This window comes from Muscardinus avellanarius, assembly GCF_963383645.1.
Source record: "Muscardinus avellanarius genome assembly, chromosome: 1".
In the NCBI taxonomy this organism is placed as follows: domain Eukaryota; kingdom Metazoa; phylum Chordata; class Mammalia; order Rodentia; family Gliridae; genus Muscardinus; species Muscardinus avellanarius.
In genome coordinates this window covers 225,906,401-225,925,277 of record NC_137786.1, presented here as the reverse complement: position 1 = coordinate 225,925,277, position 18,877 = coordinate 225,906,401, and the positions used below count along the sequence as shown (strand labels likewise).

Genomic DNA, 18,877 nt, shown 5'->3' with positions numbered 1-18,877 from the left:
CATGCTGGCAGTCCAATCTGTGGCTCTGAAGCTCTGGCAGCTCTCCCGCATCCTGCTGACTTTTTGCTCCCGCAGTGAGCAGGTCCACTTCCCGATCCCTGCTGATCTCCAGCTGTGTCTGAGGGGCCGCCTTTTTGGGTGCTGCTCAGGAGCTCCAGATAGCTAGCAACTTCAGGTATTGGAACTCTCTGGTCACTTTCAGACTTTAGAGCTTCTCTGGGAATGTTAAAGACCCAAAAGTCCCGTTTGGGCCAGCGGCCCTGAGGCCAACTGCACCTGAGCCTGCATTCTTCCAGCTCACTTCACTATCTGCTTTCTTTGTGTGTTGTGATGAATCTTGCAGTTCAGTTGCTGGATTTTTTCTGCCGTACTCCCCAAGTCTGTTTTGGATCATATGTTTAATTTTTTCTTTATTAAGACATTTCTGTCTCAGTAGTTGAACTTAATTTGCTTCAGCTAGTGAGGGACGCTGCATCTCTCCATCACCATCTTGGAAATCCTCCCTCCATATAAAATTTATGACTGATTTTTCTAGGTCTATGAAGAATGTCATTCATATTTTAATAGGAATTGCATTGAATCTATATATCACTTTGGGCATAATGGCCATTTTGGTGATACTTATTCTGCCTATCCATGATCAAGGGATATCTTTCCATCTTCCAAGGTCTTTAATTTCTTTTTAAAATATTTTATGGTTTTTGTTTCAGAGTTTTTTTTTTTTTTTACATATTTGGTTAGGTTTATTCCAAGGTATTTTATTGGTTTTGAGGTTATAGTGAATGAAATTTTTTTTTTTTTTTTTTTTTTGGTTGGCACTGGGGTTCCTGGAAGCCCTTGTACCTCTGGGATATACTCCCAGACCCATTTTATTTTTGGAAACAGGGTCTCTTCAGCCAGCGCGGCTGGCTTCGAACTTGTGCGATCCTCCTGTCTCTGCCTCCAAAGCACGGTGATTACAAGCGTGTGCCACCACGCCCAGTGTGAATGGAATTGTTTTATTTCTTTCATTGTGGATTCATTGCTGGCATAAAGAAAAGCAACTGATTTTTTAGATTGATTTTGTATCCTGCTACTTTGCTGAATTGGTTAATCAGCTCCAGTAGTCTTTTGGTTGAGTTCTTTGGGTCTTCTAGATAAAGAATCATGTCATCTTCAAATAATGATATTTTTAATTCTTCTCTTCCTATTCAAATTTCTTTGATTTCCTTCTCTTGTCTTATTGCTGTGGCAAGAGGCTAGAGGACTATACTTAAAAGGACTGGTGATAGTGGGTATTCTTGTCTTGTTCCTGATTTTAGAGAAAATTATTGCAGTTTTCCCCTTTCAATATGATGTTGGCTTTGGGTTTATTGCCTTAATGATATTGAAATAAATTCCTTCTGTTCCAATTTTCTGCAGTGTTTTTTTAAACATAAATGGGTGCTGAATTTTGTCAAATGCCTTTCAGCATCTATTGATATGATCATGTGTTTTTTGTTCTCAGTTCTATTTATGTGGTGAATAATGTGTATTGATTTGCATATATTGAACCAGCCTTGCTTTCCTGGGATGAAACTGACTTGGTTGTGGTGTACAATTCTCTTAATATGGTTTTGAATGTGTATATCTAGTGTTTTGTTTAGAATTTCTGCATCTATGTTTATCAAGGATATTGGCCTGTAATTTTCCTGTTTTGACGTATCTTTATTTGGTTTGGAAATTAATGTGATACTGGCCTCATAGAAGGTTTTGGGAGAATTCCATCTCTTTCAATTTCCCGGAACAAGTTGTGAAGTATTGGGATTAGTTCTTCACTGAAGATTTTGTAGAATTTGGCTAGAAACCCACCTGGACCTGGGATTTTCTTTGATGGCAGAATTTTTATTGCTGTTTCTATTTGTTTTTATTTTAAGTCCCCAATATTATTGTATTTGCACATATATTTCTTTGCTTGTAATCCCAGTGCTTGGGAGAGTGAGACAGGATTGCACAGGTTGTATTTGGGTCAATTTGAAATCTGATGTCCAGGAAGGTTTGTTTTACAAATGTGGCTGCACCCAATTTGGAGCATAAATATTTCATTTACTATCACTATATCTTCTTAGTGGATTGCTCTTTGTAATAAAAGGAAGTGTCCTGCTTTGTCTCTTCTGATGTGTTTTAGCTTAAAGTCTGTTTTGTTGGATATCAGCATTGCTACCCCTTCCTGTTTTTGGTCTCCATTAGCATGGTATATTTTTTCCATCCTTTCACTTTTAGTCTGTGAATGTGTTTGCTATAAGGTGAGTTTCTTGTAAACATCATATATTTTGATTATGTTTTTTTAAATTTATTTTTATTGGTGCATTGTAATCATACATCACATTGGAATATAAGACTTGAGAGGATATACAAGCATACATCATCCAATTAGCCCTCATCCAGTCCCCATCCCATTCCCTCCCCCTCCCTTGATCCCATGCTTGTTTGGTGATTAACTTTGATACATATGTTTATGTACCTCCTGCTTTTTAGAGAGGCTCCATTCTCCCCTATTCCATACCCTCTGATTGGTCACCTTAATTGCTTCACTATAGGGCCCTCTCTATAGCTCAACCACTTCCGGTTGCCCCTTTCCTCCTAGTTATTGCTGATTAGGGGAAGAATCTGGTTTTAATTTTCTGAGATATTTCTCTGTGCATGCCGTGTTGCAAATACCGATCCCACTCTTGATGGCCCCAGTTGTGGCCTGGCTACCCGGTGGACTGATCCAGACCTCGCTGGCTCAAGCAGCGTCCTTGCCTCATGGGAGGCCCTGGTTCTGGCCTCGCTGGCCCTGACACTGGCCTAACCCCTCAGCTGGCTCCAATCCAGGCCATGGAGGCCTCAGTAGCGGCCTTGCCTCACGGAAGGTTCTGATGCCGGCCAGTGGCCCCGGCACCAGCCTAACCTCTCAGCAGGCTCCGATCCCGGCCTCGGAGGCCCCAGCACTGGCCTAATCCCTCGGCAGGCTCTGATCCCGGCCTCAGAGGCCTCAATAGTGGCCTTGCCTCACAGAAGGCTCTGATGCCAGCTAGTGGCCCCGGCATTGGCCTAACCCCTCAGCAGGCTCTGATCCCGGCCTCGGAGGCCCCAGTACCGGCCTTGCCTTACAGCAGGCTCTGATCCCGGCCACACTGGCCCTGGCACCGGCCTGACCCCTTGGCAGGCTCCGATCCCGGCCTCGGAGGCCCAAGCACTGGCCTAACCCCTCAACAGGCTCTGATCCCGGCCTCGCTGGCCCCGGCACCGGCCTAACCCCTCGGCAGGCTCTGATCCCGGCCTCGGAGGCTTCAATAATGGCCTTTCCTCACGGAAGGCTCAGATGCTGGCCGTTGTCCCTGGCACTGGCCTAACCCCTTGGCAGGCTCCGATCCCGGCCTCAGAGGCCCCAGCACCAGCCTTGCCTCATGGCAGGCTCTGATCCCAACTTTGCTGTGTCTGTCGCTGCCCTCACCCCTCGGCAGGCTCTAATCCGAGCACCCTTTTCACCCAACTATTTGTCCCATGTTCTCGAGGGTGCGTGGTGGTGGCAGCATTCTGCCTCTGGGGTCATTACTTCAAAGGTTCCAGGTGTAATGCATCAGATCTTTTCCTCCCCTGAGTACTGGCCACTGCCATTGCCACTGCCTCCACCATTTCAAATCTTTCCCAAGTTTTTTTCCACTCTGAATGTTGTCCAGTCTTCCTAAGCATGCGCGATGGTAGCATTCAACCTTTGGTGTAATTTCTCCACACACAAAAAAATAATAATAAGGGCCGGGTATGGTGGCGCACGCTTGTAATCCCCGTGCTTGGGAGGCAGAGACAGGAGAATCGTGCAGGTTCGAAGCCAGGCGAGTGCGCTGGTTTAGGAGACCCTGTTTCCAAGTAGTAAAATGTAAAAATAGGTCTGGGAGTGTAGCCCGGAGGTAGAAGGGCTTCCAGGAACCCCAGTACCACCAAATAAATAAATAAATAAATAAATAAATAAATAAAGTCGGTAGGCTCCGATTTCTGCTTCTCCTGAATACAAGTCTCCACCACCAACGCAGAGACTGCTTTCAGCACCGCCTTTCTCCTTGGTCTCCACTAAAGTCTCTCTCCTTGCAGGTGATGTCCAAGATTCTTAACAATGTAGAGAAGAAGCAGTCCTCCCGAGCGGGGAATTTTTCCAATAATTCCAGTTCATTTGGATAAGTTTTGTCTGCATCTCCAGTATCCTGTCATAAGCCATCTCCTTGACCTCTCTCCGATATTTTCCTTTTTTCTTTTTCTTCTCCTTTTTTACAGGGTCCTTCCAGGTGGAAAGGGGGTCGCCTAGGGGTGCCCCACCAGCGCCTGCCCACCCGCCCAGGGTCGGGGCCCTGGGGCCCGGACTACGGGGTCCTTCCAGGTGGAGAGGGGGGTCGCCTAGGGGCGTCCAGCCAGTGCCTGCCCATCCGCCCAGAGTCGGGGCCTGGGGGCCCGGACCATGGGTTGATTATGTTTTTAAATCCACATTACCAGTCTATGTCTTTTGATTGGTGAGTTAAGTCCTTTGATGTTCAGAGTTATTATTGAAATATGATTTTTGTTTCCTGTCATTTTGTGTTCTATTTACTGTTTGCTATTCTGTTATTTCTTCTTTACTTAGATGCTCCACTGATTAACACTGGTTCTGAAGTCTGCTTCTTTTTTCTTCTTTATGGTTTTCTTAAAGTATTTTCTCTAGTATTGGCTCTGAATTCATGAAATTTTTAAGGTTCTGCTTATCTTGAAACACTTTTGTTTCTCCGTCAATTTTGAATAATAATTTTTCTGGGTATAGCAGTTTAAGTTGGATGTTGTTTTCTTCCAGGGTCTGGATCACATCATGCCAGTCTCTCCTGGCATTTATGAGTTGTGTTTTATAGTCTGTGGTTATTATTATTGTTTTGCCTCTATGTCACCTGTTCTTTTGTTCTTGTTGCTTTTAAGATTCTTTCCTTGACCTCTATGTTGGTCATTTTGATTATTACATGGTATGGGAAGGTCCTTCTTTGATCTTGTCTTAATGGTGTTATGTCTCCTGAACGTGTAAGTCCAAAGGTGGCACCCACAGTGATACAGCCCTTTAGAGACTCAAGGGAGAAACCCTGTGTGCACAGAAAACCTTCCACATCCAGCAGCACTGCAAGCCTTTGCCAGAGCCAGCCAGCAAAAGTACAGTTCCGAAGAGAGGCGTGAGGATGAAAGAACCAGAGGGTCACCAGCACACTCCTGGGCCGATATCTCTACTGACTGACAACCAGGTTTATTTCTCTTCTGGTATTTATACAATTTATAGCTTTGGGTTGCACAGGAATGCAATAATGACAAATCCAAAGTACATATATCACTTTGCAAGTCAAACAATACTCTGGTACAACCTAAACCTAATCTTAGCTAGCAGACAGAACAATTAACATCAATCATTCTGAGAGCATCTTATTTACTTAGACTCCATGACTCCAAACCTTGTTGACTCTGGGCAAAGGACAGTCAAAAGTGCACTTTCAATAAGGGTGAGACAAGATAAGGTAAAAACCTTAATGGCTCCCCACAAGCCTTGCACTGGCCCAGGCCACACCCAGGCAATAGGGTGTGACCAGAGAAGGGATCCAGAAGGATAGTCCAGTTAGAACCTACAGTGACACAGGAAAGGTGCTCAAGGCACGGTATCTGCACAAAGTTACAGGGGCGCATGCCAAGTCTATGTTAGACACTCTCTGTGCAAAGCAGTCAGAGGCTAGAGATCACACAGAGACTGGGTCAAAAGCTGACAATATGGTACAGAACAAATAAGAGACATTGGAATATACTCCAGAATCTACCAGTGATCAGACACACAAATATTAATGGGCCCAGCCCCATATTTGTTAATTAGTAGAACCTTTTTTTTGATTGCTTGTTTTTTTTCTGTTTTGTTTTTTTTCCCTTCTCTTTCTTTTATTTGGGTTTTTGTTTGCTGGTTTGGTTGTTTGTTCTGCTTTGTTGTTTCACATGATTGCTAGTTCTTCTTAGTTTATTTAATTTTGTCCTTTCTTTTCTTTTTCCCTTTTCTCTTCTCTTTCTTATTTGTTCTTTTTTTTTTGTCCTCAAAGTATAACTTTTAGCGTTTGTATCTTGCTTTGTTACTTCATTCATGTTTGTTTGCTCCTTCTCCCCCATTCCTTTTACAAACTTCCTCACACCAGCCTATCCACTCTCTTCTCTCAAAACTTTATTTTCCCTTACTGTATCTCTGTGTTTAATACTCAAGGGTTTTCATATTTCCATATCTAAATACTATACTAACTACAAGAGTCCTACTATCTAACCTTCTCTCATTCTCATCCAGATACTACCTTATTATACTTAAATGCATACTCAACCTAATCATATCCTCTACCTTACCCAAACACTGTACCTGTCACCCCAGCTCCTTCCCCAATACCCAACCCTCACCATTGGAAAAAGCAGTGCTTACCTGCTGACACTTCTAAATTTCTACTACTAAGATTGGATTAAACAAAATACCTACAAACAATGGGAAGACATCAGAAAAACAGGCCCGAGAATCTTGAAAATATGATAACTACACCTGGCATGGTGGCGCACACTTGTAATCCCCATGCTTGGAAAGCTGAGACAGGAGGATCTCACAGGTTTGAAGCCAGACTCAGCTACTTAGTGAGGCTCTCAGCAACTTAGTGAGACTTGTTTCCATATAAAAAATATATTTAAAATTTTTTATTGGTGCACTGTATTCATACATCATAATGGGATAATAAAACTTTTGTAGACATACATGCACACATCGCCCAGTTAACCCCTACACGAGCCCCACCACATTTCATCCCCATCCCTCCTTCCCATGTTTGGCTTAGTGGTTGACATCTAATATTAGAGCAATTTATCCAAAATTAACAAAGATAATGCCACATAACAGTTTCATTTGTCTGATACCAAGCTTTTGATGACTTAAAGATAACATTTCAATATTTCTTTTTGCTTTCTTTCTTACCAGAGGATATTTTTTTTCTTTTTCTTTTTTAAGGTGAAACTATCATACATTTATTTATTTATTTATTTTTCAGAAAAAGTCTATCCTAACATGAAATATGGACTCTAAATACCTAAAATGATCTCAAAAAAGAACAAAGCTAGAAGATGTATATTTTCTGATTTCAAACCTTATAAAGCTACAATAATTGAAACAGTGTAGTACTGCTATAAAGACAGATATATAAACCATTGGAGTTAAATAAAAACCTAAAGATAAATTCTTCCACATATTGTCAATTTATTTTTGACAAAGTTTCCATGAACATTTGGTGAAGGAAATAATAATCTTTTAACTAAATATTGTTGAAAATAATAATTACATGGAAAAGAATAAAGTTGGACCCTTACTTAACACCATATACAAATATTAACTCAAAATAGATATAAGACCTAAATATAAATCTTAAGACTATAAACTTTTAGAAGAAAATCTGGGTCATAAAACCTCACAACATTGAAATTGGCAGTGATTTCTTGGATATGATTTCAATGGCACAGGCAACAGAAGGATAAAAAAAACTCCCTAAAAATAAAAAAAATATTGTATATCCAAAGACAATGTAAACAGAGTTAAAAGTTACTGATAGAATGGGATAAAATACTTCCAAATGCTATATCTGAAAGTATATTCCAAACAGAAATCTTTTTTTTTCTTTTTTAAAATTTTTTATTGGTGCACTGTATTCATACATCATAGTGGGATACAAAGTTTTGTAGACATACATGCACACATCGCCCAGTCAGCCCTCACCCGATCCCACCCCATTCCCTCCCCATCCCTCCTTCCCATGCTTGGCTTAGTGGTTCACATCTAGTATTATAGCAATTTATCCAAAATTAAAAATGATAATCTCGACTTCCGGGAAGATGGCGACTGAGAAAAGCGGGGCTTAAGAGCCCTGCTAACAACCAATCTCCATTACCACAAAATCAGCACCTTTCATAGCCAGAAAACACCATCACCAGAGAAACAAAAAAATCACCAGGCTCCAGAGAGAAAGTGGACTGAGAACAGAGCTCAGAGCCACAGAGGAGATACACCGGCCTCACGCCTGAGGACATGGCAGCAGTGCCATACTGCCGGCAGCAGTGGCGAATTCACTGGATGGCTACAGCAAGCCGAGGTGAGCTGCTGCTGAACAGCCAGGCGGGATCTTTAGGCGCAGGGAGCATCTAAAGCTCCCAGTGGCTGAGCTCAGAACACGCTGCAGGGACTCAGAGTGGAACTCAAAACCAGAGGAAAAAAAATACGCCAGCCTCATGGCCAAGGGCATGGCAGCGGCGCCATATTGCCACTGGCGGCAGCAGCAGTGAATTAACCGAGTCCAGTACAGCTACATCTGCGTACTCAAGAACAGTGAGTCAAATTGCGGGCCACAGAGGAGAAATCCCAGTACTGTAATCCCTGGGACTTGACCCAGAGGGGGAGGGGCGGTGGCAGAGATATCACACCATAGGAGAACGTGCAACCTGGCACCCCCACAGTCTAAAGCAGCCTCTATCGACTCTCTGGGTCGGAGACTCTGTGATACAACCCAGTAAAGGAGTAGTGGGGTCTGAGATACTACAGACTCGAGATCCAGAGCACCTTAAGCAAAGTCATAGTGACCCAAGGGAAGAACCCAGAGAAGGCACAAACTTCCGAAATCATGGGAATTCAGAGAGAGCCAAAAAGAGATAAAGGATGCAATCAATGAAGTAAAGGCCTCAATTCAAAGCATGAACAACTGATAAGACCACATGGAGAACAGAATCTCGCTCTCTCTGAATTCTTTTCGAAACACCTATATTATTTCTACAGTTATTTTCCTGATTTGATCTTCTAGAAATCTCTGATTTTCTGTTTTATCGGGTTCTGATGATGTGGGGTCGTGGGCATTCATTTCTTCAGTGTTATTCCTCTTTCCCATGATTTTGGAAGTTTGTGCCTTCTCTGGGTTCTTCCCTTGGGTCACTATGACTTAACTTAAGGTGCTTTGGATCTCGAGTCTGTGGTATCTCAGACCCTACTACTCCTTTACTGGGTTGTATCGCAGAATCTCAGACCCAGGGATTCGATAGAGGCTGCTTTAGACTATGGGGGGGGGTGCCAAGTTGGGCATTCTCCTATGGTGTGATATCTCTGCCACCGCCACTCTCTCACTGGGTCAAGTCCCTGGGAGTACAGTACTGGGATTTCTCCTCTGGGGCCCGCAATTTGACTCACTGTTGTTGAGTATGCAGATGTAGCTGTAGTGGACTAGGTGAATTTGCTGTTGCTGCTGCCGGTGGCAATATGGTGCCGCTGCCACGCCCTCAGCTGTGAGGCTGGCATATTTCTTCTCTGGTTTTGAGCTCTACTCTGAGTCCCTTGGCTCGCTGTAGCCATCTGGTGAACTCACCGCTGCCGCCAGCAGTAAGGCGCTGCTGCTGCATCCTCGGGCGTGAGACTGGTGTATCTCCTCTGTGGTTCTGAGCTTCGATCTGAGTCCCCTTCCTCTCTGGAGCCTGGTGATTTTTTTGTTTCTCTGGTGATGGTGTTTTCTGGCTATGAAAGGCACTGATTTTGTGGTAATGGAGATTGGTTGTTAGCGGGGCTCTTAAGCCTCGCTTTTTCAGTCGCCATCTTCCCAGAAGTTCTAGAAATCTTAAAAATTAGCAACAATAAAAGCAAAGAATACAATTTAGAAATAGGTAAAAGACTAACATAAATAATGAATCTCCAAAGATAACCAATCTTACTTGTCTGTTGGATGAAAAATCTTGTTTCTCTGGTTCTGGTGTGTGTTGCCTATTTCTTCTTTGTAGTTAATCTCTTTGAGTATTTTCTCTTGTGCTGGTTTTGAAGACATAAATTCCTTCAGTTTCTGTTTGTCATGGAAGCTTCTTATTTCCCCATCTGATTTGATAGATAGTTTTGCTGAGTAGGAAATTTTTGGCTGGAAGTTGTTTTCTTTCAGAGTTTGGAATATGTTACTCCAAGCCCTTCTGGCTCTCATGACTTAGTTTGGGAAGTCTAGAGTGATTCTCATTGGTTTGCCTCTGAATGTCACTTGGCCCTTTGTTTTTGTTGCCTTTAAGATTCTCTGCTTGGCTTCCACATTGGTCATTTTGACAGTTATGTGGCGTGGGGATCATCTTCTCAGATCCTGTCTAAAGGGAGTTCTATAAGTTTCCTGGACCTGTGTATCGATTTTGCTCTATGTTTGGAAAATTTTCTGCTATTACTTTCTTGAAAAGATTGTTGATCCCTTTGGTGTCACCTTCTTTTCCCACCTATATTCCAATTATTCTTAGGTTAGCTCTCTTAAAATGGCCCATATTTCTTCAATGTCAGAATCTTGCTGTCAGATTTTTTTTTTCTAAATTAGAAACTATGCGTTCATTTTTGGAGTGATCATCTTCTAGGGGCGGGATTTTATTCTCCATGTGGTTTAATTGGTTGTTTATACTTTGAATTGAGGCCTTTACTTCATTAATTGCATCCTTTATCTCTTTTTGACTCTCTCTGAATTTTTTTCGAAACACCTCTATTATTTCTACAGTTATTTTCCTGATTTGATCTTCTGGAAATCTCTGAATTTCTGTTTTATCAGGTTCTGATGTTGTGGGGTTGTGGGCATTCATTGCTCCATTGTTATTCCTCTTTCCCATGATTTTGGAAGTTTGTGCCTTCTCTGGGTTCTTCCCTTGGGTCACTACGACTTCACTTAAGGTGCTCTGGATCTCGAGTCTGTGGTATCTTAGTCACCACTACTTCTTTGCTAGGTTGTATCATAAAGTCTCAGACCCAGAGAGTCAATTGAGGCTGCTTTAGACCATGGGGGGATGCCAGGTTGGGCATTCTCTGTTGTTGATTGCACTGATGGAGCTGTAGTGGCTCGGTGAATTTGCTACTGCTGCCGCCGATGGTAATATGGCACCGCTGCCACATCCTCAGCCATGAGGCTGGCATATTTCTTCTCTGGTTTTGAGCTCTGCTCTGAGTCACTGCAGGATGTGCTGAGCCCAGCCCCTGGGAGCTTTAGATCCTCGCTCTGCCAAATGTCTGCCGAATATCACCCATCTGTTCCACAGCCGCTCACCTTGTCTCTCTGTCCACCACTCCTCTCTGGAGCCTGGTGGGCTGTTGAGTGCATTGGTCTAGAGCCGTCCGGTGAACTCGCCGCTGCCGCTGGCATTAAGGCTCTGCTGCTGTGTCCTTGGCCATGAGGCCGGCGTACCTCCTCTCTGGTTTTGAGCTCAGTTCTGAGTTTCCCTCCTCTCTGGAACCTGGTGCTGCGAGGGAAGATGGCACCCACGCAGCTCCGCGCCGCGGCTCCAGCCGCAGCACTGCCGTCTGGTTTCTTTCTGGTGTCTCATTTTTCCAGCCCTCTTTTTCTCTGTCCCTTGTATTTACATTTTTTGTTTCTCTGGTGATGGTGTTTTCTGGCTATGAAAGGCGCTGATTTTGTGGTAATAGAGATTGGTTGTTAGCGGGACTTGTAAGAGCCGCTTTTCTCCATCGGCATCATATATATATATATATATATATATATATATATATATATATATATATATATATATAATCTTGGAGTATAACCAAGAGGTAGAAAGCCTCTGGGTTTCACTCCCAGTACCACAAAAAATAATAAATAAATACAAGAACTAGGAATAGTGAAGAGACAACAGAAATCACGAATACTGACCTATAAGAAATGCAAGAAGGGCAGTTCCACATCTTGATCTACAACATGATGAAAGGCTTTAAAACAAGTCTACTGGAAATGAAAGATGAACAAGAAACACTAAGAAAGAATCAGAAAAAGGTCTGGAATGAAATGAAAGAGTAAATAAATGAAATGAAAATAGCAATAGAAAGAAATTCTGGAAGATTAGATAAAATGAAAAGTAGAATATCACTGTTAGAAGACAGTTCATTCAAAACCAAAACAGTCAAGAGAATACAGCAATAAAACCTAAACATCAACAACTATGGGACAATATGAAGTGTCCTAACTTAAAGATAAAATTCATGGAAGAAGTGATAGAGGTGCAGACCAAGGGCATTTGTAATATCTTCAGAGAAATAATTTTAGAGAATTTTTCAAACATGGAAAGAGACTTGTATCTTTACGTCCAGGAGGCATACAGAATACCATTAAGACAAGATCAAAGAAGAATCTCCCCACATCATATAATAATAAAAATGACCAACATAGAGGCCAAAGAAAGAATCTTAAAAGCATTGAGAACAAAAGGACGGGTGACATATAAAGGTAAAACAATAAAAATGACCCCAGACTATACAACCCAAGTCATGAATGCCAGGAGAGACTGGCATGATGTGATCCAGACCCTGGAAGAAAACAACTTCCAATCAAAATTTCTATATCCAGCAAAACTATTATTCAAAATTGATGGAGAAACAAAAGTGTTTCAAGATAAGTAGAATCTCAAAAAATTCATGAATTCAAAGCCAACACTAGAGAAAATACTTAAAGAAATAAACCATATAGAAGAAAAAAAAAAGCATACTTAAGAACAAGCCTAAACCAACCAATAGCAAGCAAAGAAATAGAAACAGCAATAAAAATTCTGCCATCAAAGAAAAGCCCAGGCTCTGATGGGTTTCCAGCTGAATTCTATAAAACCTTCAGTGAAAAACTAATCCCAATACTTCACAACTTGTTCCAGGAAATTGAGAGATGGAATTCTCCCAAATTCCTTCTATGAGGCCAGTATCACATTAATCCCAAAACCAAATAAAGATACCTCAATAAAAGAAAATTAGAGATCAATATTCTTAATGAACATAGATGCAAAAATTCTAATTGCCCATGAATGGATGAGTGCCAGAATTTAACAGCTGAGCTTTTAAGAAAATAATTCAATTATATACTTATATCTTACACAACCAATCATGAGACAGCTCTTCTTTAGGAGACACGAGTCTTCTTAGCCTCCTCATGGCTGAGTGTCTCCTGGTTCCTCAACATGTAGATCATGGCATTCAGAATGGGAATAATGACAGTGAAGGTGGTAAAGGGCTGGCCATAGACATAGATGCAGGGCACAAAGTGCAGGGTCACCACGGTGATGTGGAAGGTGCAGGTGAGATGACTTTCCTCATGCCCTCCCTGTGTGCACCCTCAGCATCATCAGGATTACTGTGTAGTACACATGCAAGAAGACAAACCAGAGGGTGACAACCAGACCATTGTTGGAAATCCTCAGGAGCTCTGGAGCAAAGGTGTCAGCACAGGCGAGTTTGAGGATCTGGCAGATGTCTCAGTAAAAACAGTCAACAATGTTGAAGCTGCAGAAGGGCAGGGGGAACAACCTATATGATAAATGCATTTTATGACTTTCAGACATTGACATAGGAGTTTGGGTGAGGAAAATCTCAATAAACAGACAAAAACACGATTTTGCTTATAGTTTTGACTCGGCTATAGAAATGCAGAGAATTTTCCCCCCAATGCAGGCTACATATAGCATTTTGGCCCTGAGAGAGCTGCTTTGCATCTGTATACCTCTGACCCCCAGTTGTGAAATTTAGGGGCAGTTTAGTGTGCTATTTATATTCATGGAAAACACAATTCACAATAACTAAAATATGGTACCAGCCTAGGTGTCTATCAACAAATGAATGGGTTACAAAATTATGGAACATACACACAATGGAATTCTACTCAGCTATAAAGAAGAACAAAATTATGCAGGAAAATGTATGAAACTAGAAAAGATTATACTAAGTGAGATCAGTAAGCCACAAAAAAATAAAAAATCATGTTTTCCCTCATATGTAAAAGCTTGGAGAAACTGGTATACAAAAGGACTCTAGACAAAGTAGGAGAGATCCCAGTGGAGTGATGGAAGAGGTCTAGGGGAGGGAGGAGGGAGTTCTGATAAAGGAAACAATTCATTCAACATAATGTACACATACAAAACGGTCAGGGCCAATCTCATTATCATGCACAGGGGAGGGAAGGGAATGGAGTGGGATGGAGTGGGGAAGGGATGCTCACCAAGTGCTGTGTTCACATGTCTCTATTGCTCTGAACGGCCGTATGATGAATGAGTAAAATGCATCAATAAAAATGGAAAAAGGTTTCAAATAAAAAATAAAAACAGATCCTGCAAAACCATGGAGGGAAAAAATAAGAGCTTCGGAGTATGGCATGCTTGGGTCAGAATACTGATTCTTGCTCATTTGCTACTGGGAGAAAATCCTTTATTTTTCTTCAGTTTCCTCTGTAAACTGGGAAGAATATGTTTACTTTAAAAATAGCATAAGGGCTAAATGTGATAATGTGTGTAAAGTATATGGCCTTTGAAACCTTCGCGGTTCTTAAGGGATGTGTGTGTGTGTGTGTGTGTGTGTGTGTGTGTGTGTGTGTTACTGGGGGGTGGAACCCAGGGGTTTTTCTACCTCTGGGATATACTCCCAGACCTATTTTACACTTTATTTGGAAACAGGGTCTCACTAAGTTGTTTAGAGCCTCACTCAGGAGCTGAGGCTGGCTTCAAATCTGTGCAATTCTCCTGTCTCAGCCTCCCAAGTGCTGAGATTATAAGCATATGCCACCATGCCCGGCTAGGGATTTTTTATTTTTAAAGAAAAACATTTGTTTTGTAGGGCAATGCCCATGGACAAATCCTAAACTGGAACAAAATCTCTCATGATAATTAACTCTCAATGGGGATAACAGGTTCAGAGGGAAAAGTGTTTCTTGGTAAAGCAAAACATCTTAGCTACTGCAATGATGTGTGGGCCTTCAAAGGGCCTCAGCACATAAGAAACACTGTGTATCTTTGGTATTAAATTTTCTTGTTGGGGCAATTAGGAACAATATTTAATAAAGCCTCCTGCAGGGATAATAATTTAAGAAAGGCTGAGGACTGTCATGTGATTAGGAGTTGGAGTTGGCTTAATGTAGCTCTGTCTTGTAGGACTCAGTGATGATCCCAGATATGTGTCACCTGCTAGGGCCTTTTTGGCAGATATTAATTCATCGTCATAATTTGGTGCTCTAAAAACAATCATCAATGTCTTGCAATTTCCTAATTCCCTTGCTTTTCTTGGAGAAGGGCGGAATTTGAGGCAAACCCACAGGGAGGAGGGATGTTCATCATCTCTCTGCACATCTGTTCTCAAATCCTTCCCCCTGGGAGAGAGGTGGATTCCAACACAGGCCCAGGGACTATCCACAAATGATTCTCAATACAATATGTTTCTTTCTTTTCTTGCTTTAGGCCTTGAGGGTTAGAAGATATTTTTAAATAGTTTCCTCCCCCTCCTCTTCCTCCTCCTCCTCCTCCTCCTCCTCCTCCTCCTCTTCTTCCTCCTCCTCCACCTCTTCCTCCTCCTCCTCCTCTTTTTCCTTTCCCTACTCTTGCATCTTCTTCTTGGTACTAGGGATTGGACCCAGTGATATTCTATGTCTGAGCTATATCCCTAGCTCTTATTATTATTAGTTTTTAAATTTTGAAATAAGATCTCACTAAGTTGCTGAGGGTCTCACTAAATTGTTGAGGCTGGTCTCAAAAGTGCGATTCTTCTCCCTTAGCCTCCCGAGTACTGTGATTACAGGCATGTGCCACCACATGGAGTTAATATTTTTCTTAATCACAGTGGTTTATCTTGGATTTTCTGTGCATACATGGACAAAAACTATAGTTTTACTCAAGAGAATTCCTGGGAGTAAAATGGAAAGAGAATAGAGGGGAAAAAGGAAGTTCAGGATACCATAAAAGAAATGGCCATAGCGGGTTTTATGCTGATATACCCCAAAGTATACAAGCAACTCTGAGATTATTTCCAGTATACAAATCAGTAGACTAGAAACAAGAACAGGACAATATTGGTCCATATACAGATGTGTTCATGTATATCTCACTCGATACAGCTTGACACATTCTTTCTCTTTTCACTAATTGTGAAATATATTTAAGATATTATATTCAAAATATAAAACTACAAGTGACCTCAACAATTAACTGGAAGTAATAAAGTCGACAACAGGGTATGAACTTTGCGCATGCTTAGGAGTAGAGGGCTAGATAGCTGGGAGCATTCATCGAGTGTTTGATTAATGCAGGACCCCTACTACCCTTCACAACTGTCCACGAATCATTCTCATGACAACCTTCCGAGCAGGGGACAGCATTTCCATATCACAGGTGGTGCAAGCAAGGTCATTGTCGGCAAAAGAGCAACAGGTAACACCCAGAGAGCACTCAGGTCACTGATTTCAGTCTCAGACCCCGGACTTCTCCCGACTCCACAGAGCAGGCTTTGCCTTTCCTCAGTGTGAGAAAAGGGATGGCTGCCAGTAATCAAAAGCAAAGGGGAGATAAAAAGATAAATGGAGGCCAGGCGTGGTGGTGCACACTTGTAATCCCAGCATTTGGGAGGCTGAGATAAGAGGATTGCGGTTCGTGGACAGCCTCAGCTACTTAGTGAGGCCCTTTACAACTCAGTGAGACTCTGTTTCAAAATAAATTAAAAAAATAGAGCTGGGGGTGTTGCTTGAAGGTAGAATGCCCTTGGGTTCCATTCCAAAAAGAAAGAAAGAAAGAAAGAAAGAAACAAAGAAAGAAAGAAAGAAAGAAAGAAAGAAAGAAAGAAAGAAAGAAAGAAAAAAGGCAAATGGAAAGACGGTTGGGCAGTAGCTTTGAATCTAAAACTCCAGAGGGGTCATCTCTCTTTCTCTGTCTTTTCCTTCTTTCTTTCTTTCTTTCTTTCTTTCTTTCTTTCTTTCTTTCTTTCTTTCTTTCTTTCCCTTCCTTCCTTCCTTCCTTCCTTCCTTCCTTCCTTCCTTCCTTCCTTCTTTCTTTCTTTCTTTTGTTCTTTCTTTCTTTATTTTTTTCTCTCTTTCTTTCTTTCTTTCTTTCTTTCTTTCTTTCTTTCTTTCTTTCTTTCTTTCTTTCTTTCTCTCCCTTTCATCTTTCTTTGTCTCATGAGATGGTCCACATTATTCTGCCTTCCCCTAAATAAACCTGTATGTATTTCTACTCCTGTCTTGAAAATTCTGTGTCCACAACACGACACAAAGGACTCACACACTTCTAGCCCATCTTTTCCTCTTGTTCTTATATTCTCTCTGATAGAGTTGAGAGGCTCTGAAGACATACAGTAAATCTGGGTGCAGAGCACGCCTATAATCCCAGTACTTGGGAGGCTGAGGCAGTAGGATTGCAGGTTCAAGGACAACCTCAGCAGTTTAGTGAGGCCTTTAGCAACTTAGTGAGATCTTGTTTTAAAATAAAAATAAAAAAGGGCTAGGGGTGTAACTTAGAGGTACAGTGACCCTGGGTTCAATCCCTAGTACCAACCCCACCCCTCAAAAAATATACATATAGTGAAATGACTGAAGAGAAAAAAGGTAGCTGTCTCTTACTATGTGTGTGTGTGTGTGTGTGTGTGTGTGTGTGTGTGTGTGTGTTGCTAGTGATTGAATCCAAGGGCATGCTATCTCTGAGCTACACCCCCAGTCCTATTTTACTTTTTATCTGGAAACAGTCTCAATAAGTTTCTGAGGCAAAATTTCTGAGGCTGTTCTTAAACCTGCAATCCTCCTGTCTCAGCCTCCCAAGTACACAATTATGAGCATGCACCACCATGTCTGGCTTTCTTTGTACTCTTGGTTGAACAGATAGAGTACAGTACTTCCTGTCCACACCTGCCCTCTCACCCCAGTTTCCTGCTCTCAGCAGGCCCAAGCCTTCTCTGGAGTCTCCTCATGGCTGACTTCATCTCTTGGTTTCTGAGCGTGTAGATCATGGGGTTCAGCATGGGGGTGATGACTGTGTTGTTGATGGATATGGCTGTGTCCATGGGCAGGGTAGTGAAGGGCCGGCAGTAGATATAGACACATGGCACAAAGTGCAGAGTCACCACCAGGATGTGGGAGGTGCAGGTGGACAGTGCCTTGTTCCGCCCCTCCCCAGAATGGGATCTCAGCATGACCAGAATGACAGTGTAGGAGCCCAGGAGCAGGAGGAACCACAGCAGGGTCACCAGCCCGTTATTGGAGATCATGAGAAGCTCCAGGGCAAAAGTGTCGGTGCAGGCCAGCTTCACCACCTGGGGCACATCACAGTAGAAGGCATCCAGGACATTGGGGCCACAGAAGGGGAGCGGGAGCATTAGGATTACCTGGACAATCGAGTGCAATCCACCACCCACCCAGGAGGCCACCACTAAGGCCACCCACACCTCTCTCCTCATCATGGTCACATAGTGCAGGGGTCTGGCGATTGCAAGGTACCGGTCATAGGCCATCACAGAGAGGAAGAAGATGTCTGCCCCACCAGCAAAGTGGAAGAAAAAGATCTGGGCCATACAGCCATTGTAGGAGATGGTCTTCCTCTCTGAAAGAAGGTCCACCAGGAACTTGGGGACGGTGATAGAAGAGAAGACAATATCCAGGACCGACTTGTTCCTCAGGAGGAAGTACATGGGAGTGTGGAGGCGGGCCTCAGAAGTAATGGTGACCACAATGAGGGCATTTCCTAGGACAGTCGTAACATACACAAGAAGGAAGACGGAAAATAGGAAGAACTCCAGCTCCCGGAAGTGAGTAAGCTCCAGGAAGATAAACTCCTTCACAGTGCTGTGGTTGATATGGTCCATGGTGGGGACACCTCTCTTCCAGGTCCACCTTAAGACAAGATATGTTAGAGTTAGGGGTATGGTGTCACAAGGTGGGGGCATCGTTTATCATAAATTATTAAAAGGCTCTCTTGAGTATCAAGATAATCGTGAATACTCAGAAAACCGGGCTATTAGAGTCTTCCTTTTGTGCTCTGAAAATAATTCTCCTTCTCCTCCTCCTCATTTTGGCAGTTATTGGATATTGAACCTAGGGGCATTCAACTTCTGAGC

At 42.5% G+C, this 18,877-nt stretch overlaps 1 protein-coding gene across 1 annotated transcript; it reads right to left on the bottom strand.

The window, feature by feature from the left end:
* Window positions 1–17,680: 17,680 nt before the first annotated feature.
* Window positions 17,681–18,625, bottom strand: OR4D6 (olfactory receptor family 4 subfamily D member 6; the record flags this gene model as incomplete). Its single annotated transcript, XM_080719792.1, has 1 exon — window positions 17,681–18,625. One exon carries the CDS (start codon window positions 18,623–18,625, stop codon window positions 17,681–17,683), a length of 945 nt encoding a protein of 314 aa, XP_080575918.1.
* Window positions 18,626–18,877: the final 252 nt, after the last annotated feature.